The sequence below is a fragment of the Pieris brassicae genome, chromosome 12 (assembly GCF_905147105.1).
Source record: "Pieris brassicae chromosome 12, ilPieBrab1.1, whole genome shotgun sequence".
Lineage (NCBI taxonomy): Eukaryota > Metazoa > Arthropoda > Insecta > Lepidoptera > Pieridae > Pieris > Pieris brassicae.
This window is the reverse complement of record NC_059676.1, coordinates 10,388,870-10,413,310: the sequence shown is the minus strand read 5'-3', so window position 1 is coordinate 10,413,310 and position 24,441 is coordinate 10,388,870. Positions and strand designations below refer to the sequence as shown.

The window sequence follows — 24,441 nt, the reverse complement described above, 5'->3', positions numbered from 1 at the left end:
GTAGCTTTTTATCTTTGACCACCTTTTTTATGTAAATGCCAGCAATTTACAGTATGTAGATAAAATTATATACTGTATGGGTATTATTCGGGTAAATAATCTAATTAATGTGTTTAAAAATAATACATTCAGCCGTAATTTCTATACCTTTTCATTGGTGGAGTTACAACTAACAAAGTTTGTACAAAGTAAACATAGACTAGATATTATCATATTAAGCTCTGTGGGAACTTTTTACTTTTTAGTCTATAGATTTTAATTTCAACGTCAATAAATTCTAAAAAAAAAGTTAACGTCAAATTTCAATAACAGTTGCTTATTTGCCTATTTTTAATTATTTAATTTTAGTCTGTGTTCGTGATTTGCTAAACGAAGGCGTTGTGTATTTATCAATTTTCAGTCTAAAAATATATTATACAAAACCTGTGTTAAAAGAGGATGTAATATTACATAAATATATCACGTATTATTATAGCTAAAAAAATGTCTCTTAACTCGGTAGCGGAAGAGTACTTTAGTACGATGAACCCGATCGCAACTAAAATTCATGAAGATATTGTAGAAACACGAAATACCTTTGAGCATATTTGGAATACACTTTCGGAAAAAGAAAAGGTATGTAAAGATTTTTTTTATCGTTTTGGATTTAAGAATATCATCGGTTTAGCAGATTTTTCAATAGGTTTAATATTTCGGATTTAACGCGACACCATATTCATTAATTTAAAGAAAACACTCTAAAATTGTTGTAAAATGTCACTAACGTTTCTACACATTGAACATTGGTTTCTCATACAGAAATTGTATACAAAAAATATAATAAACATAACATATTTTATATAGAACAGAATTTTATTATAAGAATAAATTATATTTGATATCATTTTCACCAGAATATCGTAATCTCTCTGCACTTTTACGTTTATTCTATTTTAATTATTTATATTCTCTTCTTTTTATTTGTAATTTGACTTGTTAAATTGTAATTATATTGTGAAAATAATACTGAATTTTTTTTAACTGTGTATTAGATAAACCTATTAATTCATCATTAATGAAAACATCTTATTATTCAAAAGCAATTAAATAATTATTCTTATATGTACATTAAACATTTCCTGTGAAGCAATTAATTATTGATTGCATGTTGCAAAATATTACATTTATGTACACAGGACAATATAAAGTAAAAAGTTCTTGTTTATTTGTGTTATTTCTCTTGGGCCTTAAAAATAGTGCTATCAAAATATAAGTTTGTTTCCTGTATGAATTAAAGGAAGGATGTTTGGTTTCACTACAGGAAATATGGTTTGATGTTGTAAATAATTTTTATAAATAATATTTTGTATTTGTAGTATCTTCAGTGATCTTAAAAAATAAAAGATGTAATTATAAATTTAAAAAGATAAACCAGAAATGATCCTTTCACAACTATTTTGTATAGGGATTAGGGGCTAAATCCTCATTAACAAAGTATGCAGACACATTTCATATATCTAATTGAAATATGGTGTACCCAATGCAAAATCAAAATTTCTAAAGTACAAATACTACAAAATAAATTAATAAAAGCCCTATTTAGATACAATTTTTTAACACAGACTAATAAAATCCACCAAGAAACCGACATTATGATGATTAAACAACTCTATTTTTATAGCACCTATATCATAATTTAAAAAATATTAAATAAGTCTTTCCATAGTAGCTTATCATTCAAAAAAATCAAACACACCACTACACGCAATATTCGTCAAGCGAGTTTGCTTATTATGCCAAAGCCGCATAAAAAATATTTAAAGAAGTGTATTAATTATTAGGGTGTGCAATTATTTAACCAATTACATTATATATTAACTTTCTCATGTAAATAAAAATACATTTTGGTGTAATGAGAAATAAAGTTCTTTAAACAACTCTTTATAGTCTCTGTGCACATACTTCCAGTACAGTCTTTACAAACTATCCAAAGATTCTATTCTATTGAATAAAATAACTTTCTTGAAACTTTTTGGTATCTCTCTCATAATATGATCTTTAGTATACATTGGATTCCTGGGAGTTGATCACATCTACAGTTCACAGTAGAGCTTAATATTATGTTGCCACCCATTATTATTCAATGACACTTTGTATGTAAGACATAGAATTACTTATAATGCGATTATTTGCATTTAAAAGCACAGAGAATGCTAATCACTTACATTAAGAAAAAGTATCACAGACACAGAAAGTAACTAAATGTATATACACTGTTAGTAACTGGCTCTTATAGAATTGTAACATCTTATTATCATGAGTTTGAGGTATTGGATATATTTTTTTTATAATAGAATCGGTAGTGAATAATTCGGTTAAATATAAAAAGGAATTTTGTACTATAGTAGTAAGTAACTTAAGTACGACTGTTCTCATCTAATTCTACATAATATAATGTACTAAAGCTTTGCTATTTTTGTATTTAATGCGTGATTATGTATACATTACAATTTCAGTCGGAAATAATCAACGAGTCGATTATAAAACCGGACATAGCACTCAAGTACGCTCTATTAGACAGTTTAGATTTCGATTTAAATGATCCACCAGTTCATAAGGATGACCTTATGTCTTTCTTCGGCCGTGATCACGCACAGAAAGTAGTACAAGACGAAAACGGCTCCTACAGGGACGAATACTCGGCACCATTTCTTTACCAGACGAAGAGTCAGTTAAATCTCTGTATAGAGAGTCGAAAATCGAAGGATGTGCCCCCCTCACCACCTGTTATGTCGGAATTGGCGATATCGCATTCCAAAGTGGTAAATGAATTAAAGAATGCGTTGAAGAATCATGAAGTATCGAGGTAAGTGTGAAATCAGATCAAAAATAATTTTACTTAGATATTTTTATGGTTTCCAACGAAATAAACAAATGTATTTGTGATTTTTAGATATAAAGACTCGAATAGGGAGATAGTGTCTCCTACCAGCTTTATTACGAAATTTATTGGAAATTTCAAAGGGAAAGATGAAGAAAAGGAGTGTTTGGTTGAAAATAATCAAACGCAGATTGTTGATTTTAGGAATTATAAGAGTCAAGATAACTATAGAGGCAGTATTGCAAAGTCTAATGGTGGTAAGTAGGACTTGGTTGTATTGGTTAGAAAGTTTTGCATATCTTGCTTAAATGCACAAAATTTCATTAAAATAGCATTTTGATTCTGTGTCCATTTTATTCATAGTTTTTCATATGACTATGTTTTAACTAACGAAAGTTTAAACTTGTTCTCTGGGTTCTTTAGGGTTGAGAACTCAACAAGAGCTCCACCACAAGGCTTGCCTTTTGAGTTTAAATTTAGACGGTCAAAGTATTAAACGCGTATTAAAAATGGTTAAATTTAATACATGGTTACAGTAGGTGTACTGTTGATGTATACGTTTCATATTAAGGGGTCTGGTATTTCGTTTTAATCTCAGGAAATGCCATACAGTTCGTGATTTAAATGTATAGAAAAACATATGTAATATTAACATACATATTATAAAACAAAAGACTTAGACAATATACAAATGCAAAACATATTACTTCTATAAACATAAGGAGCGTTCAAATATTACGTTTTAATTATTGTGTGAGTAAAGGATTAAGTTGACAATCAAAGGAGTCGAGAGCATTATTAGCCTAGTGGCTTCAGCGTGCCAGTCTCGTCGTAGGTTCGAGCCCCGGCTGTGTTGCCTTTGTGGGGACTTTCTGTATATGTGCCCATTTAATACTCGCTCGCTCGGCAAAAGAAAAACAATATGAGAAAACCGGCTTGCTTCAAGTATTACGTTACGCAATGTTTGGTGATTCTTGACCCCCCCCCCCCCCATAAAACGCACCGTAACGTTTTCTGTATCCAATAGTAAAACGTTTTTGACTACCCCCAGTGACTCTTTGTACCTAAAACTTACCATTATGTGGTGTAACGTACTGGAAAGTGGAAAATATTGTTAACAATAACGCGTAATTCAATCCTCGCCCCGCATCGTAACATTTTAGAAGATGACACCCCCCCCCCCCCCCCCATAATTCGTTACGTAATACTTGAACGCTCCCGAACTACTAAAACAAAACTGGAATTTAACATTAAACAAATGACAAATAAAACAAGTCAGTCTTCCTGTCCTAAATATTTCCACATATCCTCATTGGTGAGGTGGAAAATATCAACATCCTCATAATTAGTGTCATAGTTAGATAAAATCCGTTGGTAAAAATGTTGTTGTTGTTTGTACGAGGCACATGGAACAGTTGTGATTATCTTGTCGCACAGTGAACTCTTTGTCCAATAATGTACTTTTGTTTTCTGTTCCATATATATTGTTTCTCTATGTAATTTTGGATTTGTATATTGTCTAGCGTTTTATTTTATAATACGTATGTTAGCTGTACGATTACTAATTAAATAAATAAACAAAGCAATCCGCCCATTAATATCGTGCAAAAATAATAAGTCTATACCAAAATTTATCTTAGAAAGTCTATAAAGTAATTCTATTACTAAGAAACCACAATTCAACTATCTTAGAACCATTATTATTCTAAACGTGAGTCAGTTATGCATTGTTCAAACCATTGTTGTTCGTTAGATAAGGTGATCGTAATGACTTCATTTGAATAAACATAGCCGTAATACTTAACAAATAAAATCCAATACTATGTTCGCGACGTTCCGATGTTACGCAGCATTATTAAAAAAAAAACATTAAAATAACCTTAATTAAAAAGGTACAGTAAGGTGATAGTGTTCTATCCCTGAAGTCGAAGGTTCGATCCCCGGCTGTGCAACGATAGACTTTCTATGTGAGAATTTAACATTCGATCGAACGGTTAAGGAAAACATCACACGTTGAAGTAGAGAAGTATAGTATTGTCTTTCATTAAAATAACTTTTACACATATAAAGAAAACACCTTTTCAACGGGTTGGAATAATCTTAATATATATAAATCTCCTGTCACGATGTTTGTGCGCGATGGACTCCTAAACTACTTAACAGATTTTAAATTAAATTGGCACACCGTGAGCTGTCTGGTCCAACCTAAGAGATAGGATAGCTCAGATCTTTAATTATAGTCGCAATTTTATTTTATTGCAAATTATTTGTCTATAATTAATTGACAGTCACAATTATTTGTTAACTCCAAAATATTCTAACAGATGTCGATACTTTTCGACTGGATTGAGTAAGTAATCAATAGATGGCACTGCTATAGTAAACCGACAAACGTGTCATATAAGCTACAATTCAATATCATGATTACCACGTGTTATTGTGACTAAAGTATAAATTAAATTTATTTTGTAGTAAACGAAATACCGTGAAATTCAATTATTTCTACTTTTTTTAATTCTTGGTGTTAGCATAGCCAACCACGTGTTACTTAGACCGAAGTGTAAATCAAATTCAAATTATTAGTGACGATAATACAGTGAAATTATACTTTCGTGTCACGGTATTAAGGCTAACTAAAACCACATTAAGGAGAAACGAAGTTTGCGGGGGCAGCTAGTGTATTATTATAAACTTATAATTATTTTGCATAATTTTAAATTTCTTTCATTCCTGCAAAAACCCGTCATCTTTTAGTCCATCTATCAACCCCGGGGAATTAAATACAGATAATACAACTTTCTCTACAGCTGTCATACTTTTAGACATTCAACACCTTTTGTCTTCAGTCACCGTGAACACGCACGCTGTAAAGCCCGCCAAAGGTCGGAAAATATACGTATAAAATACATAACGTCAATCCGTTGAAAAGTGTTTTCTTTAAGTAGAGAAGTAGATTAACTTTTTCTTAGATATTCGTGGGATTAAAAAGCTACTTGCCTATGTTTTGGTCCCTTCAATATAACTTTAACATTAACATACGCAATATAAATCAGTTATTACTCTTCAGAACGCCAAATACTAACAAATTGGTCAAGGAAATAAAAAATTAAGCAAATTTAAATTAATTAAGGTTTCGTGTACGTTTCGCTAATGTGTATGACTCCATTTACTAAGAAGACAAACAATATTTTTATATTTTTATTTGAATACAATTAAATTAATTTTTAGACATCCCGGTCTCATTTCGTATTATTTTCAGATCTCTCAGAAGAAAACCGCGGCCTTCTGTCAAGCCAGGCATCGTCAAACACGGACTTCCATTCGACTGAAACACTCACAGACTCTACAGTGCCAAAGACTGGTTTCGATTTTTTGGATAACTGGTAAAATTTATAAAAATCCTGTTCTCAAATATTACTCACTAGTTTTATATTGAAGTAGTATATATTTATTATATAGAAACGAAATAATAATAAGCCCGATAACTTTTAGGACATTTTATATGCAACAATTAATATGTATGAGCTAGACCTCACTGAATGTACCAAAACCGATATCTGCGGCCCTATTATATAACTCGGACTAGAGATTGTTACCATAGTTACCATTTTTGTATGGTAAAAATATCGTAATGGAAACAAGTACCGTTTGTTAGTCCACGTTTTATAACAATAGTATTAAAATATATATTTTTTTGTATTATAACTTTGCACATATAATTTAGGTGTGAATGCTGGAACCATTTTTTAAATGCAACCTTGTCGTTCGTACATGGGTAATATAAAAATTATAAAGAATTATTTATTTAACAAAAGATGCTGGAATCTCTAAAATCTACGTCTGACTTTGCCAAAACGTCAGCAATAAGATTTATTTAAATTGTTGCTGGAATAGTCAATAGTATATTTGGATTACAAAAAACGGAAGCTTGAACTTACGTGTCGTTTTAGCTATAAGCAATTCAATTATTTCGTCTACATCTCGTCTTCAGCTAAAATCCTTAATGCAACTTTAGCAGATGTTTTTTTACTTTACTTTTCATCAAATATTGGTCGGTGTCAGTTGTCAGATGAATACTATAAGTCAAGTCAAAGTATTTATTTCAGTTAGGCCTATTAAATGGAAAAGTCGAAATTACGAGTTAAAATTATTTAAAAAAGGTAGTTTTATAAGGAGCGAGGATATTGGGTTTCATCGTTGTCGTTTCATACGCTTTATAAAGTCTTTTGAAGATCTCAATTATTATCATAATAGTTATATATTGCGTAAGTGGCAGGCCAGGCATCCTTAGACATGAACCTTTATTTATAATAGCATGAGCCTAGCGGCAAAAACATTTGCACAATGAAAAGACGTGTTCTACGCCAAAACCTAACCACCAATTTTTAGTAGTTATATTGTGGGAAATATTTAAATTGTGCATAGTAACATACTACGGCACATGACCATAGAAATTATTATTTAAGGCTGGACTATCAATAGTTTTTTTTTAATTTTGAATATTCTTATTCAAGTTTACATTTTAAACACTTTCAATCGACAAAATCGCCTCACAGTGTTAGGGTTGCATATTTAAGGGAAGTTGTAGTGCAATAAAGGGAAAGTTAGCTGAATGGTTTTTTTTATTAAATTTTTCTAATTTTATCATGACAAATAATATAAATAATAACATAAAGGATAGGGAGGATTTTTTTTACAGAGCTTTTAATTTTCAATACACGAATTTTATTCGGTACGTAAATTGGCCAGATTGGATTTGTGGACTGGGTACTTTTAGCAAAGAACAAACGACCACACATGGCTCTTGCTCACCTGGAACAATACTGGTAATGATACTCGGTATAGCCCTTTCGTAGACCGTCAACGGCCCTGTATTTTATTTTAGGAGCCATTTCAAAAATATAACGGTAATGGAACATTATCTACATCGACTCGAAAGCGTTTAGTATATGACGCAAGAGTCGTTCGATATGCAAGGCCTTTTGCTAAACACACAATTTCCCTCCCCAATCCTGCCAAGTTACGTACCACTTATTAATTTGTGGGTAAGACATTATTATGATAAATATTACGCCAGAACCAAAGCGATTCTTTTGTCATATTGACACTCATCTTGCTTTAATTACCATGTAATCTGTGCTAGTATTACTATTTTCTTATAAGTCATGCATTTATCTTGTGTACGCTTATTTTTTGTATTCTTTTTTTAAATATACTATTAATAAATATGAAGTTTTATTTTTATAATAAATCACTATTATCATGATTGTTTAGTTTGATGTTTACTGATAAACGTTACGACGCGTAATGAAAGAAAAAGAATCTCCAAAAGTTGCGTTACGTAATACTTGAACGTATGTCATTTGTTTTTGGTTCTAATATTTAAAAAAAATTGGTTCATAGCGGCGAGTTGGTCGTACTCACGTTGAGTTTTGAAAATCGAGAAATTCTCTCAACAAATTTACTTTTACTGTGTCTGTGGCTTAAGTGTACAGAGCATAACAAATATATTCAGGGATCACAGACAACACAATAATTGTTTTTAGATAATAAAACTGTGGGCCTATTGGTGTAACAATCTGTTCAATTACTACCAAGGATTGAGAGAATTATTTAATTATTAAATGTACTGGCTGTAATGGCTTCTCATTGTACGAATAGTTAATCAGTGCAAGGGGAAATGAAATGACAATTTAATATCCAAATTTTATTTTGCAACTAAACATTTTTTCTTAATATCTAATTCAATATCCAGTGATAATCATTCCTTTCTCTACTTGCGCGGCTTTTTCTTTGTCAGTCAATAACTCTATTAGAGACAGTCCAAACCAATAGGCTGTGCCGGGACCCTTTAATTTTTTACAAACAAATACAGTTATTTTGGTATTGTGATCCTCATTAAAACTTTAAGTAAGCAAATAATTTAAAAAATATTATGTTTAGGAGATAATATTTTTGATAGGAGAAACCTGCAACTCGCTATGTGTCAGATGACATGGACTTTTAGTGGAATTGGACTAATAGTTAAAAGTACATAGTAAAAAGTAGGTTTTACTATGATTTGTATTATAACAGCATTCAAACATTAACACTAATGACATAATGTTAACCTAGGTTTAGCATATTAGATATTTTATATTCATATGAAACTTTATATTACCTGTGGTTCTAAGCTTATTTTCTGTCAATACAGTTGTTTTGGGATGGTAAGGACAGAAAGTTTGTCAATTACTTGTCTTAAAAAGAAATAATCTTTTGAGGTTTAAGGGATTAAATAATTGTCACATAAATATACTTTACCCGGCTAGTAACGAAATTCCCATCAATAACAACTTTTTCGCCTTCAATGTATGTATAATCTGAAGTGATTTTTTCCTTTGTAGTTGGATAAGATGTGATTTTCTTCCCTTTACCCACACCATGAGCTACAAATGCCGTTGGAGCTGGAAAATATGAAAAGAGATTGATTAATTCTTTCAACAAATAAAATGATAAATATGAGAACTAGTTTCTAGAATACATATATTCAATAACAGACATGAGAGTGCAATTTTAAGTTTAAATATCTATTGCTCTTCTCAAATGGTTGAATCATATACCTGCACAGATAGCAGCAATAATTTTTCCTGATCCTTCATGCTCCTTTAGTAAAGTGCCCACAACATCAGATTTTGATAGCCGATCCGAACCTTCTAGACCCCCTGGCAGAATAACCTAAAATTGTATAGGATTCAATTACGGGTATACATTATCCTCAAAACTATAATGTACTACATAAAATTAAGCTCCATATTATTATTTAATATTGGAAGGCCTACTTGCCTGAATAAATCCCTCTTTATATTTTTTTGTTGAGATACAGAATATACATACAAAACATGTTTTGCACACATTTGTCTCTAATTTAAATGATTGTTTTCTTCAGTGCATGTATACTATATTACCGCATCATACTGTGGTTTCTCAGCCAATGCATCAGCAAGTGATTTATCAGGGACCAAAGTCACTTGTCGGGAGCAAAGCACTGGTGAATTTCCATCCAAGCCAGCCATTGTCACTGATACCTGAAACAAAGGTCAGATTTTTTAGAAATTTAATTTCTAATGTGTAATAAAATTTTCAAAACGAAATATATCTGGTAAAGATAAAATGTATCTAAATTAAGATGCTCATTAATTTTGATGAATACTTACGCCGGCTCTTCGCAGCATATCCACTGTTATCACTGTTTCCATTTCTTCAGCACCTTGGGCGATAATCACTAACGCCGACTTCGACATTTTAGATATTTTTAGGTTTCTAAAAAAAGATAATTACACAAAAAAGAAAATGAAATACGGAACAAAACTAAAATAGACCTATCAAATCTTGATGATTCGATCTAGGTACAAATTACAAACCTTACAGTTTGAGATGATTTCACAGGGTTGTTCCTACTTTTAGGCTGTAATAAATTAACAAGTTTAAAATAAGAGGCAAACTTTCGAGGTGCCGACAAAATACTCATCAAACAATTTACGGTTTTAAATTCCGGAAAGATTAGACTTTGACGTAATAATGAAACGTAAAGTATAGATCTACAGGTATGTAGTTTTATCATTAGTACAGAGTAAAAAGAATCCAAGAAATTGATTTACTCCACTCTAAGATTATATCAGATTAATATAATGCTACGAAGTTAATCTAAACAGTAACTAAATATTATACCTCTATACCTTTGTTACTTAAAATAGGGGAAATAATAATGAAATTTCGTTAACTGCGAATTCCTAAAGGCGTATTGATTTTGAAGGTCAATTTCTTCTATATTTCAAAGTCGATTTAAGGTCAAACATTAAATTGCAAGTCGTAATTATGTGCTAATAATTTTATTAATATACATTGTATGATTTGTGACTAATATAACAATTTAATTGACAATTTGTGAAAAAATAAGAATATGATTTCTAAATACTAATATTTTTAGGAGCTGATTTATATAATTTTGAAACGGGCAACACTTAGGCCTCCGACCGCGACAGATGTTCGTTGACGTTACTCTATTGCCTTTGCAATTGTTTCCTTTCTTTCTGTTAAAAATAACGTCATTGAAATAAAAATCATGTCTTTTTGTTTTAAGTTTTAATCGTTTTTTTAATCTTGACCTTTACGCATGAATCATGTAATGTAGTCTTTATTTTATATTTAGTTTTTTTTCCATTTAGTATAAGGTGCAACTAATGTTAAATTCTTTCGGAACAGAGGTTATACTTGGTTCGTTATGATTTAACTCTTTCTCTTAAAATTAGCTTTCACAATGGATTTTGTGAAAACCGAGGATCGTGTTTTATTAGACGAAGAAAATTATAAAACCTACATGGAAAACGTGAGTTACTTTTAAGTTTATTTACCTTAGGAAATATGTTTCCATGGCAACAAAATACTACTGTAGTCATTCTTATCTTTATGATAACAAATTCTGATATCTGGAACAGCTGTATCGAGGCAAATTAATCTTAAAAGTTTGCAAATTTTCCTATATTTTATCTTGTTGCTATAACAATTTTGAATATAAATTAAATATGACTGTATTAAATGATTTTAAATGTTTTAAATAAAACCGAAAGATTATTTACTAAGACGACTTTGTTTGTAATGTTTTTCTAAAACCAACTCATATCCAAGAAAAAAAAATTGGTTTTTGTTCTTTGATTAATCTTTGTTGTGATTACAGCTTCAAAAATCCCATCAAATTGAGAGTATGGATTACCAATATAATGTAACTATGGAACAGATACAGTTGGCTATGCAGTCTTCCTTAAATCCAAATTTAATGCATAATTTCCAATTGCCACTGTCTCCACGACAAATGTCCACACTTATGTTAAAAACCAATCACCTCACACGCACACTAAATTTTAATGAGATACCTACACATTTACAAAAAAGCGATTTGGAGCTTATGAATGAAATAAGACATGATGATTTATTAAATCAAAACTTAAATAGAAACCTAGATATGGCAAGAAATGATTTAGCTCAAAATATAAATAGAAATTTGGAATTAAGAGCTGATTTAGCACAAAACCGTAGTCTGGAGTTAGCAAGAAATGACTTAGTCCAAATAAATAGAAATGATTTGGCACAAAATTTGAACAGAAATCTTGAGTTGGTACAAAACTTGAATAGAAATATGGATTTAGTTAGGAATGATATTGAGATGCAAGCAAATTTACATATTGATACCCAAAGAATGGATATGCACAACCCAAACATCGATATGATGAACAGAATAGACAATGATATTGCTAATAACCAAGAGGAAAGACGGTCACCGTTATATGATAGTCATCTGCTGAAACAACATTTAGATAGATTTGATTATTCAATGAACCAGAAAATTGATCAAATATTGGCACAAAGGATGGAGTTGGGCCAACGTTTGGATCAAAGAATAGGGAATGGTATAGAGCACAGGGTGGAACAAAATGATTTGCCAATTCCTTTTTATATAAAGCCGGAACAGGAGGAAGATTTAGGATTTTATGATAATATGAGTCAGGGGCTAGCTAACACAGTCAATGGTAAGTTATTTTAAATATTTTTTAGTTGCTTTCTTAAATTGAAAATTTAATTAATTTATAAAATCTCTAATTTTGATCAGTTCAGAATTTGTTAGGGCAAAACTTAAGTGTTAAAAGAAATTCTATAATTTTTCTTTATATTAATAAGACAAATGTAAACAAAATTATATCTTCATTTTAATTATCTGGCATCATTATTCAAAAACTGGGAGCTATTCATAAGTTAACAATAGTCAATAAAGTGCTTGGAGATATTGTTTAAATCAATACACTACATAATACTGTTACCATCAATATATTGAAAACACGACAGCAACGGTCATTTATTTAATTTTTGAGGAATAAGTCGGTTTTTGATGGGTACCGGCTACCCAGGGCTTCTTTTCAGTGTAATATATATTGCTTAATGAGATTTTTATCTCTGGAAAAAAGTTTTAAAGATCCTTTTAATTGCTGACCCCACACACAATTTTCTGTTAATTATGTTAATCAAAAGGATAATATTTAATGAAAAAGTAAATTGTAGACAATTATATAATGCTGAATTTTTTTGTATGAATGGATGGTTGCATGCATTTGATTAATAATATCAATCTATAACAGATGAGATGTTAATCAATAGTTTCACGTGTTCCTTTTAAATATTTATGAAAATGTGTTAAAGGTTACAATATAATTCGTAAAATATGAGTAAATTCTACTTTGTGGGTAAATGTGCATTTTTTATTTTTTTAAACCTTCATTATGTACGCCTGGTAATAATTTAAAACTAAAAATTAGACTTAACAACTGAAGAGATTTTAGTTGGTAATGATTAAATTATTAACGCCATAAGTAGCTCACATGATGCCGAATCCTATCTCTTTGTATTCTGTCAAATTCCGAGGATAATTTGACAGTTTCGCCTAATATTGTCTTTGAATTTATGTATTATCAATTTGCGCGGGAAAATATTTTATTTTACTGAACAGTTATACGATAGCTAGAAACTTTTTAATAGACTAATAATTAACGACATTAAACTTTAATATGCTATTAATGTTTGCTGGAGTTGTGGTTTTTAACCATAATACAAACTGTTTATCCTAAAACATCGCAGCAGAGTATCTAGAATTCTAACGCGCATGCTCCAATATTAATGACAGAAAGTCGTCAATACTGAAAAGAAATTTCTTGAATAAACTGTAGTGGTAAAGTGAATCAAGGCAAGTAATTCAATCAATAGAATTTCTGATTTTAAATACAGAAGATTAATATTCTGTTTGTACGAGGTTTGTTAAAAAATATTTAAACGGATTTTCTTTTTAGATTAATCTAGAGAGTTTAGAAATATAGTATTTGTAAATAACATCACATATTGGGATTATATAATCACGTCGGTATCGTAATAAAACACGACATGTTTTCGGCTTGATTCACGGTTATAGGACGTATCATCGGGTCGGTCGAATTTATATTAAAAATTAATTGAAATCAATTTTAGTCACTTTATAATAGGAAAACCAGTCAGCTGACCTTTCTAATTTGACATTATCAAATTTTATAGATGTGGCGATGAATTTTACATGCAAATCACCTCAAAAATTAAATGACTTATGTCTGCATGATTTTTATTGTTGTTTTATACTAAGTTAGTTGATTCACACGACTTTATCTGCCTTTTGTGGCTAAAGGATATCTTGATGAAATTGATGACAGGGTCGAATAGTGCATTTTAATATTTCATTAACTAAACTTATCACATGAAAGATACATGTACGAAAAGTATTAAAATGGTGGTTTTTGTTTTATCTGTAATTAATTAATTGGCATAGCTTTCATACTCTTAATCCTCTTAATTGATTTTGATACATTATCGGAATGGTGGTATAGTACAGATATAGATAAAACGCTATAAAACATCCATCATTTTTTATTTAAATATTATAACAGACCAGGCCGTAATTTATGTTTAATTAGATTCGATTTTTCGAGAGACGAAAGACAATGCAATACTGTTTTTTTTTTACTTTAAATTTATGTTTTGAATATTGATTAAAGTAAATACTTATTTGAGTTTATTAACTTTCAGGTGAAATACCACAGCAGGAACTGCAGTCGCCTTCGATTCATCAGGACCATATCTTCTCAGTTTACAATAACCATTTGCCCATACAAGCTCTAAATTCTTTAGAAATTTACCAGCGGCAACAAAACTATACCCAAAACTATGTGAACGAAGTGGCCAGGGACAACCCTCAAAATTTAGTCATCCATAGACAATTTGACACCCCTACCTTTAACGACGAAATAAAAAAACTGCGACAAGATGGCGGCAAATTTGAAATGTCAAAACATGAAGACCCAAAGGAAAATCTTAAACCGGATGAAAATAAGATTTTTTATTACGAAAAAAGTGAGAATGATTCCAGCGTGAATAATAAAATTGATGACCTCTCAATGAATATCAAGGGGCAGTATAGCTGTTTTAAATGTAAGGAGGTCTTTCCTTCGAAGAGGATACTGAAACAACACGCGAAAACCTGCGAAAATGGTTTGAGTGTCGAAGAATTGGACAAATTAGGGAAGTTCAGTTGTTCCCAGTGTGCCTACCGGTGTCAATCACCTGCCATATTGAAAATTCACGAACGCACGCACTCAGGGGAGAAACCATATGCGTGTACATTTTGTGACTACAAATCTGGACAGAAAAACAATGTAGCAAAACATATACTTGTTCATATGAAGCAAAAACCGTTCCGGTGTCAGTTTTGCGAGTATCGATGTGCACAAAAGAACAATTTAGTTGTTCATGAGCGAACACATACTGGCTATAAGCCATTTGCTTGCCCTTTCTGTGAATATCGAACGGTGCAAAAGCCAAATTTAGTCAAACATATGTACTTACACACCGATCAAAAACCATTTAGTTGTGATATGTGTAGTTATAGGTGTGTCCAAAAAACAAACCTAACAAAACACAAACAGAGGCACTTGAATGAGAAAGAGGGAGAAAAAGTTGATTTCAAAGTTCAAAGTAAACCATATAGACCAAGACAAAAGTCTGTGAAATGCCCTCATTGCCCCTACAAGTGTGTTCAAAAGTCTAGTTTAGAGAAACACCTCCATTTTAAACATAACGAAGAAGGAAGAAGTGATTTTAGTGTAGGACAAAGTGAATTTTCTGCAGCTCAAAGTGAATTTAATGCGTCCCCAAACGATTTTAGTGCTGATAAAAGTGATTTCAGCGCAACACAAAATGATTTTAGTGCTGATCAAAATGATTATAGCGCTGATAAAGGTGATTTTAGTGGAAATGAAGAGTTATGTGATACAATACAGAATTTAAGTGTTAAAAAAGATACTCAGTTTGATTGCGTTGATAAAATTGTTGAATCGCTGCCGATTCAAGCATAGTTACTCTGATATAAAAATCCAAGGAATGGCCATGTATTTGGCCCACGGTACCTTATAATATATTTCACATGACATATGAAAACTGTTTAAATCTTGGGTTTCTATATCAATACTTATTACAAACCATGGACAGTTTATACATTATTTTTATTTAAACATTTAAAAGTTAATGATAAAAAATAGTAACAAAATTCAATTGCATGAATAATGTTTAAAATTAAAATAGTTAAATGACTTAATCAGATACAATAGTAATTTTTAAAAATAATTTAAATAATAATTCTGTCTATGGTATGTTCCTTTGTCTAGTGATCTGATTTGATAGTTGATGTAGATGGCGCTACAACATTTAGTTACAATTAAATTAAATTAAAAAATACTCTGGAACACAGAAACTTCGCCCAATTAAAACACTTACATGGCTGGTCCAATATAACAACTGAGTGTTGTCTACAATTAGATAGCTCTGGTATGCAAGGTTAAAAAATCTTTAGGTAAATTATGTTCTTCAGTTGTACGGATACATCCCTGTAACCTAATTTATGTATTCCGTTCCATGCCTGCATGCATATTACTTTGTGGTCGTTGGATTTGAGGTTGCAGAACTTATAACCTTTTTTTGTAATATTAAAAACAGTTACATTATTGTCATGATTATGTAACTTTTTTTTAAGCACTACATACTAGCCTATCGGGCACACAGTCGATCAGATATGTGACCAAGTAGCTAGGTAGCAGGGGAGTGTCGAAGTCTTTCTTAAAAAGGGACATTATTAACTATGTAACTGTTGTCAACATATCTATCTTGATATGAAAAAAATGCTGGCAACGCACTTGCGAGACCTCTAGTAATGTAAGTGTCTATGGGCAGCGGTATCACATAACATCAGATTAGCCTACGGCCTATTTGTCCTGTTATATATTGTAATATCTTTTTCGTGAAGAAATGAAATCATACAATAAGAATTATATTGGTTCAAATAACACACTACACAGGTATATATTATATTATATGATACTAATTCCTCATCATCATCAATACATACAGCCCCTTGTGGGCCTTAGCCTCCTCAAATACACTTCGCCATCGCAGTCTATCCAGAGCTTCCCGTTTCCAATTGCGTACCCCTATTGTTTCGAGGGCCTTCACAACTCCATCCCACCAACGTAGCCTCGGTCTACCGGGTTTCCTCTTGCCACCGGGTTGTGGGTTCCGTCGTTCTGATGCCTACATTGTTAAATACAATATTGGAGAGGTGAGAATTTTTTTGTAGCGCCATCTATCGTAAGGACAAATAAAATGTATTTCAAGTCAGATCGTAGATATTGTAAATAATTGCTTGTGTTTTTTTTTAATGATTTTTGAATGACTTTGGCGCTTTAGTACTTTTGTGGTTTCGAACTGGAAAAATATTATTTAGCTACGATTTCTTATGTCAAACAAAATCTCATACAATGACAATAGTGTTCCTAATACAGAGAATTGTTGAGTGTTTCTTACATAACAGTACAAAAAAGGGTTAGAAATAACGCAAAAGAAGTATATAGTCATAATAAGAATAAGATTATTAATATAATTTCATTATACTCAATGAATGTAGTATAGAGGTGACTTAAAAGTGATGAAATTTTACAGATTCCAGATGTTTCTATTATGTATGGGTATCTTTGTTGATATTGTTCTAAATGAATCTATAATAAAAATTATGTAATAATAAAAAACAACTTACTAAAGAAACTTGGTGGCTTAGGAACATTTAACAGTTGTCTGAGACAGAACGCAGATGTTTTCTGTTACAGTATTTAATATGAATTGACACAATAATATGCAATTCCAATTCATGACTATTTCTTATATTTTAAATTCAATAAAACCGAAAGTTTTAACTGGATGTTAAATGAAACATTCAAAACAAAAGGTAGGTCTACCGAGATAACTGCAAGCCAGCTTTGTGATTAATTTTTCTACAATTATACAACAGCTGTACTCAGTGGTTATCTATGATATATTAAAATGTTACTGTATCTGTGGAATTCCAATTTAATTATAAGAGGTAACTTGAGATTTATGAATTCCTTTTAATCTTAAATCTACCAAATTACTTGACCATTGTATGACAACCCTGGGTATGATTGTTACAAGTCAAAGTCGTAGCTAAATATAAGAACATGCCACTGGTAAAGTGAAAATGTACTTAAAGTACTGGATTTTTGTGTAAAGCGCCTAAAGGCTGTGAAAGATTTTCCATTGTGTTACCAAGAGATTTGTAATTTACATCACATGAGATATTTTTTGTATGATTTTTTTGTAATTAAATGCCGCTTACCAAAGTATTTTTGTTTATTTTCTTAAGTATCCTCAAAGAGCTTATAAATGCTCTATGCTCTCCCAGCGAAATAATAATTGTTTCGGGTTACAGGGATTTTTATTCGTCTACCTTTAATCGTGAATGTATTAAGTTCGTATTAAGTTGAACCACAGGTTCCATTTCCGTCGATATTATTTTTCATTAAGCAGTGTTTGTCTTGTGGCTTCAGCGTGCGACTCATCCCTGAGCTCGTAGGTTCGAGCCACGGCTGTCCAATGGTCTTCTAAGAGCGCATTTATCATTCGCTCGAACGGTGAAGGAAAACATCGTGAAGAAACCGGCTTGCCTTAGACCCAAAAGTCTTCGGCGTGCGTCAGGCTCAGGAGGCTGGTCACCTACTTGCCTATTAGATTGACAAATTATCATGAAACAGATACAGAAATCTGAGGCACAGACCTAAAAAGGTTGTAGTGCCACTGATTTATTTTTTACTATTATAGTCGCGTTTGTTAACTTTTAGTATTCATTTAACACAACAGTTTTATTATAGTTTTAGACTTCTGAAATAGAAACAAAACATTTCTTTATTTCCTATTTTTACAGTAACTTAATACTAATACAATAGAAAATTACACTAAAAACATAATATAAACATAACAAGTAAAAACTTAAAATCGGAACCATTTTATCACTAATTATATAAATAATGCAATCCTTGTGCATATGTTTTTCATTTGTTTTTATTTACACATACAGCCAGTGTGCAAATAAAAACATCTGTCTCACAAGCAATAATATTTAGGGTGCGCAAGACGCGTAAATAAGTTCGTACGTGCCCGAGGCACTGCCAGCAATTGCGATCCCATACCACGCCGAGAGTGATTATTTGACACACGCAGCCCCAGTCTCTCCAACATTTCCGAATTATATATTTACCTCTAAGGACCTTAAAAAAATATAATGTGATAGTAAGGTCCCTCCTTACCTCTAACTCGTTGTATCCCACAAGACAAACAAAGTTACTGAGACGAGAGACTGAGAGAGAAGTTACTAAGATACATTACTGGGTAAAGTGGGTACACTCCATAGAAATCATGTAAATGTATCTCGTAAATTTATTTTGAATACGCTCCACCATTAGACAATACTAACACATGATCATTCTAGGTCCTTAGCTCATCCTCCTCCGTGCATGCTTATATTTGGGTAAATACTATGTGTTCCTAAGGTTATGCGTATAATATTTTTCGAGAGCTCTAAAGCGAAAGTGTAATAATCAAGTTAAATCAAAAAAGTATAAGAAGTGTCGATAATTCCCGAAAACCTTTGAATAAATGTAGTAGGCGAATGGGGTACACTGAAATGGGGGGATTAGCGCGAACACTGAAGTGTTTCCGAACCAATTCGACGTAAGGTCCTTCAAAAGCGTACCAATTTTTAAAAGGCCGACATTTCACGCGCGACCCCTCTGGCATTGAGTCTTCCGCCCATTTTCCCCCGGTCTATAATAAAAAGAAACGAAAAGGCTCCGATACTTTGTTTTGACTGAATCCCTCAATTTGTTTGTTTTTGGTTGTTGTTAAGGAGACTGACACAGAAAACTGAGACAAAGTCTAGTCTACTTTTAGGTTATGTACGATTGTAAATCAAATACTTTAATAAGAGAGTTAGGTTGTTATTTTGAAAATAATGCCAATTTATTTTACGGTATATTGATTGAACAGTCATCTAGTAATACACAATGCGTGCTCCAAATTATATGCCGCCCACATATTGTCGAACAATATGTTTTGACCTACTGACATTTATTTGAGTCCGATTGTGTTTTGTACCGTAATAAATGCAATGTTCCCATTACTAATTCTTACTTCCCTAATCCCTTGAATCAGTCTTACTTTCGCCAAAACTTTTGAGAGAAAATATATATAATCAAAAAATATAAAGGTCCATTGCATCCGTTTATTAATTTGTTTTTTGTACACAAGTAGGCGAAAAGCCTTTTTTGTTCGACTCATGTAGAGTTTCTGGTTTTAAGTCATTCCAGTTACCTATGTTTGTCTTCACTGTAGGAGCAAATGTTGATATCGCTTGTAAAATGGAAACTCCATTAGTGAAGATTGAGAGTAGCGCGCAAACGCTACTAGGCCAATACTGATCTCGTACTTTTTTATATTATTATTAAGCCTTTATTGCTGACACCCATTATAATATATATTTATTTTAGTTACATAACCTATGTAAATCTAATACATAAAATGTGCCGGTTTGGGTGACCAGCGTGTCCTGTGATACATTTTCTAATGTTAACTCTTCTTGACGAAGTTGTGCTTTGCTAGTCTCTTTATATCGTCTACCCATCTCTTGCTGTCTTCCTCTGTTCCTTTTCCATCTCGTTATTGCCATTCTGTAATACTTTGTCCATTACAACCTGCTATCTGTCGTCATGTGCCCGTTTAAGCGCCATTTAACTTGCCCTATTTTCTTTATAATGTCCTTTAATTTGGTCAATAATCTTATCTTGTCTGCTCGTTTGCGATGTCTCAGTGTTGCACCCACCATCCTTCTTTCCATTCCTCTTTAGCATGTTCTCTACTTTAAACGATGTTTGTGTGATAATGCCCAAGTCTGGCAGCCGAATGTGACACATGAATACGTTTTTCTTTTATTTTTTATGTAACGAAATTCCTTTCGGTTCGTAATGGAATCACGAGTAATACTCGCAAAACTCGAAGACAGAGAACCAATTCAAGTATTTTTTTTTAAATCCTTGAACTCTGAGGAAGGTTTTTACGGTGAGAAAAGATGAAAAATATAGAACAAAATAGTAGCACAGAATATTACGAAAAAGCGAATAGTATGAGGTCGAATATCAAATTGTTATTTGTTGGTATTTATTTTATTTTTGCACTCAAATAGCACAGATGATAAAATGAGGTCAATCAGATACTACCAGATCCATGCAACTTCCTCACAATCGAGTACCCCGCATTGTCACAGCACAGAAGTCACGACGGGACTCCATATATTGAAGATGTCACATGGATCCGCTACTGTAGCTCACGGGAGTAGCTAGTTGCAGTTGCTAGTTTCTAGCTAGCATTTTAATGCAAGTAATGAGAAGGTCTGAGAATTCGTTTTATTTTTCAAATAATTCAATAAGGTTGTTTTGTAGTAAATAACGACTTCCTCTCAAAATACAACCTACGGAAAAAATTTAAGTCGCAATTGTCACCACTATCTAAAAGTTCATAGAAATATGTTTACTAATTAAAAAATGCTAATAACTATGAGTGCCTGACGCAAGACGCAATACAATTGCACACGACTGAAATCCACGTGGGTACGGATAGCAAATTATGATTAAAAAAATGTGTTCGTGTACTACGTCTGTACACTAGTACACGAACGTAAGAAGTTAAACTTCTTTATAACCTTATTTTTATAAAAATTATTTGCTATATATAACTTTACAGAAATTGGTTAAATAAAGTTAAATTAGATAAAGTTTAACAACAGGCTTTTATTATCATAGACATGAATACAAATAATACAACTATTTCATTTTACCTTATTACTACTAAGATTATTACAGTATTTCATTAATTGTAATTGTCATATTAATGGCTTCGAATCTCTTCGAATCCACTGTGGTAGGGACAAGAAAAATATGGCGTGTAACAGAAAAATGTGACGCGTAACGGGAAAATGTGACGCTTAACCGAAAAATGAGACGGTAATTTTTTTACAGATAAAGAAGTTTCAAAAAAATAAGTGGCGAGTTAAATTCGGTGGCAAGTATAAAAGGGATTTTAAATTGTATGGTAAATGAAACTCTTTTCTTTGAAGCTGGGTACAATTACATGTAAGGTTAAAGTTAACTAATGTAGCATTATATAACTGTCGCTACAACCTCAAGGAATGGGCCTCAGATGTCTGTATCTGCTTCATGATAATTTTTCAATCTAATAGGCAAGTGACCAGCCTCCTGTTCCTGGTATACGTCGTTAACTTGGGTCTAAGACAAACTAAAAAAGATTAATATACGATTTAAGTTTTCTCCCAGACCAGAGATATCAGGACTTCCAGACCACTACTAAGCCAGGAAAGCGGCAACATAAGACCGTGCTCGCAACATATTATACGTAATTTTTCTAATGTATGTCACCAAGTAGAAAGGTCATCTTCCTACACTACTAAACCAGCAGGCACGTTGCAGGAAGTGCGAACTGTTCAAAACAGATCAAACGTCAATTCTGCCTTTATTACCTAACACACCTCTACGCATCGGCCTTTGCACATATTAATATTGGGTCAAAGTTACACTACAGATAATATGATAATTTTACGTGTAAATGGAGCGCTAGTTAAGGCGGAGCTAGTTGGTTTGAACCGGTTTGAAGCAGTTTTCAGCTGTCATTACTGGTTAAGGTCCATATTTTTGATATAATCATAATTTGTCGGTACAAAAGTAGCAATGCGTTTATTTATATATCCATTAAAGTTGGTAAAGGTAATCTTAACGCACAAAAACGCACGGGTTTTAATAGCTTTCATGAGCAGTCAGAATGCTGCACAGACATAATCAAGTTTAGACATTCAGTTCTGAATAATCACCATTAATGGATTGTTTAATTTCAAAATGTCACTGATAACTTTGGTTCTCTCTATATGCGTAGCAATGATATAACTTAACACGGACTCCCTAGTGTGGCGACTAGCGACATATGAATTTTGACAGTTTTATTACAACCCTTTTGACATAAATAAAGTTTTAATTATTAAAAGGATACGGTAGTTTTACTGACGTTTCTATAATTTCCTACACAGTATTTATTTATTTAAATTTTAGATTTCTTGCACAAATACTCTCTTTAATTTCAGTGGGTGTTAAGTGCTGTATTAATAGTGGAAACGAAACAGATAACCCTCCTACTTATTATACATACATATTACAGGTGTACTTTCTACGCCTTACCTGTATATCCTAATTAAATGATTTAACGAAAATCTCCGGGTTTTATTGATGTAAGAGTTTTTGGATATATGGAGATTCGACCCACTTGAGTGGACTGTACCTACAAATATCACATCAGGCACGTCAAACCCGACAGACACTCACATTCGCAATCTATATGCGAGCGTACTACTGACTTATTTTTAATGTTTTAATTATTTAACGTCGCGTCATATCCGTTTAACGAGGTAAGCACCGGCCCTGGGATGGTATAGTATTTACTTTTTGCAATAGAACAGCTTCACCTTAACACAAACTATTTCAGTTGCGCATGTATATGTCATAATTTACAGGAAAAATCTATGCATATAATTTCTATTAAGATAAGGCCGTCTGACATTGGTTGGTCGCACATGATATTTGTTTAGAAGATTTTTGTTAAATAATAGACTATAAACTTGAATTGAGTTGACGAAGTACTTAAATTAAAATTAAGGGTTACTATTTGGATTTTAATATCTTAATATAAAAAAGGAAGAATCTTAAATAAATTGTTAGCTAATAATAATTTTGCTCAGTTGCATCGTTGTTTATATATATTTTCTTTCATTTATTCCTTATTTAATTGCATACAGGAATAATAGAAGCCAATAGATCTTATTTCTACCTATGGACGAAAATGGACATTAACAATAAAATAATTATAGCTCATTTTATATTTCAAAACTTGTCCTTAACTATTTAAAAACAAGTCAAAGTCAAAAACTATTTATTCATATAGGCAACACAATGTACACTATTGAACGTCAATAAAAAAGAAATATACATTAAATGCTTCTAATTTAACATTTATTGCCAGTTCTCAAATCAAGGCCGTAGAATGGAAGAGAGCTGCAACCATTACACCATGTTCCACATGACATCTTAAGTAATAAATAATAATAAAATTAATGAGACCTTTGCCCTATCATAAATCATAACAGTTAGTAGAAAGTAAAACCACATGACAAATTGAACAATAGATGCATCTTCGGATCTGTCGCCTGACCTACATACTTGTACATCGGCACAGCCTGCGTTACAATTTAAAAAATAAACTTTAGTAAGATGAATCATTACCTTTTTAGCACTCAAACTGTTAAAACGTTAGGTTTATCTATATCTTTAAAAAATATCTGTGGCTTTAAGCTTTCATTGTTTTGGCGCGAAATCAGTGTTGGAAAATAAATGAACAATATTTTCGTTAATTAAAGAAATTCAGAATCTGGGTACAAAACTATTTAATGAAAGTGTTAGCGACAAAATATAATCAATTAAAAACGAAAGTGTTCATTTATATAATATACATAAAATGTTTAA

The 24,441-nt window shown here is 31.8% G+C and overlaps 3 protein-coding genes across 6 annotated transcripts; 2 read left to right on the top strand and 1 right to left on the bottom strand.

Moving 5' to 3' along the window:
• The first annotated feature begins 346 nt into the window (after window positions 1-346).
• Window positions 347-8,080, top strand: LOC123717409 (uncharacterized protein C1orf198 homolog). The gene is made up of 4 exons (XM_045673391.1): window positions 347-615; window positions 2,496-2,845; window positions 2,933-3,117; window positions 6,120-8,080. Exons 1-4 carry the CDS (start codon window positions 484-486, stop codon window positions 6,245-6,247), a joined length of 795 nt encoding a protein of 264 aa, XP_045529347.1. The 5' UTR covers window positions 347-483; the 3' UTR covers window positions 6,248-8,080.
• A 472-nt stretch (window positions 8,081-8,552) lies between these two features.
• LOC123717504 (protein dj-1beta-like) lies at window positions 8,553-10,652 on the bottom strand. Of its 4 annotated transcripts, none has more exons than XM_045673515.1 (7): window positions 10,576-10,652; window positions 10,261-10,304; window positions 10,054-10,159; window positions 9,805-9,924; window positions 9,460-9,574; window positions 9,161-9,303; window positions 8,553-8,709 (listed from the first exon to the last, which is right to left on the bottom strand). In XM_045673515.1, exons 3-7 carry the CDS (start codon window positions 10,138-10,140, stop codon window positions 8,605-8,607), a joined length of 570 nt encoding a protein of 189 aa, XP_045529471.1. In that variant the 5' UTR covers window positions 10,141-10,159; window positions 10,261-10,304; window positions 10,576-10,652; the 3' UTR covers window positions 8,553-8,604. The 4 variants fall into 4 exon arrangements, with proteins under 4 accessions (XP_045529471.1, XP_045529472.1, XP_045529473.1 ...); XM_045673516.1 differs by having other exon boundaries at window positions 10,568-10,586; XM_045673517.1 differs by lacking the exon at window positions 10,261-10,304 and having other exon boundaries at window positions 10,576-10,595.
• Window positions 10,653-10,931: 279 nt separating this feature from the next.
• On the top strand, window positions 10,932-18,153 carry LOC123717178 (zinc finger protein 83-like). Its single transcript, XM_045673048.1, has 3 exons — window positions 10,932-11,225; window positions 11,574-12,423; window positions 14,495-18,153. Exons 1-3 carry the CDS (start codon window positions 11,157-11,159, stop codon window positions 15,817-15,819), a joined length of 2,244 nt encoding a protein of 747 aa, XP_045529004.1. The 5' UTR covers window positions 10,932-11,156; the 3' UTR covers window positions 15,820-18,153.
• Window positions 18,154-24,441: the final 6,288 nt, after the last annotated feature.

Coding starts and splice junctions, on each gene's coding strand:
- LOC123717504 (XM_045673514.1), bottom strand. CDS start 10,460: ATGATAAAACTACATACCTGTAGATCTATACTTTACGTTTCATTATTA. Junction 10,160..10,260: donor AAATCATCTCAAACTGTAAG/GTTTGTAATTTG, acceptor ATCTTTTTTTAG/AAACCTAAAAATATCTAAAA. Junction 9,575..9,804: donor AGAAACCACAGTATGATGCG/GTAATATAGTAT, acceptor ATACAATTTTAG/GTTATTCTGCCAGGGGGTCT.
- LOC123717178 (XM_045673048.1), top strand. CDS start 11,157: ATGGATTTTGTGAAAACCGAGGATCGTGTTTTATTAGACGAAGAAAAT. Junction 11,226..11,573: donor ATAAAACCTACATGGAAAAC/GTGAGTTACTTT, acceptor TTGTGATTACAG/CTTCAAAAATCCCATCAAAT. Junction 12,424..14,494: donor GCTAGCTAACACAGTCAATG/GTAAGTTATTTT, acceptor ATTAACTTTCAG/GTGAAATACCACAGCAGGAA.
- LOC123717409 (XM_045673391.1), top strand. CDS start 484: ATGTCTCTTAACTCGGTAGCGGAAGAGTACTTTAGTACGATGAACCCG. Junction 616..2,495: donor CACTTTCGGAAAAAGAAAAG/GTATGTAAAGAT, acceptor TTACAATTTCAG/TCGGAAATAATCAACGAGTC. Junction 3,118..6,119: donor TATTGCAAAGTCTAATGGTG/GTAAGTAGGACT, acceptor TATTATTTTCAG/ATCTCTCAGAAGAAAACCGC.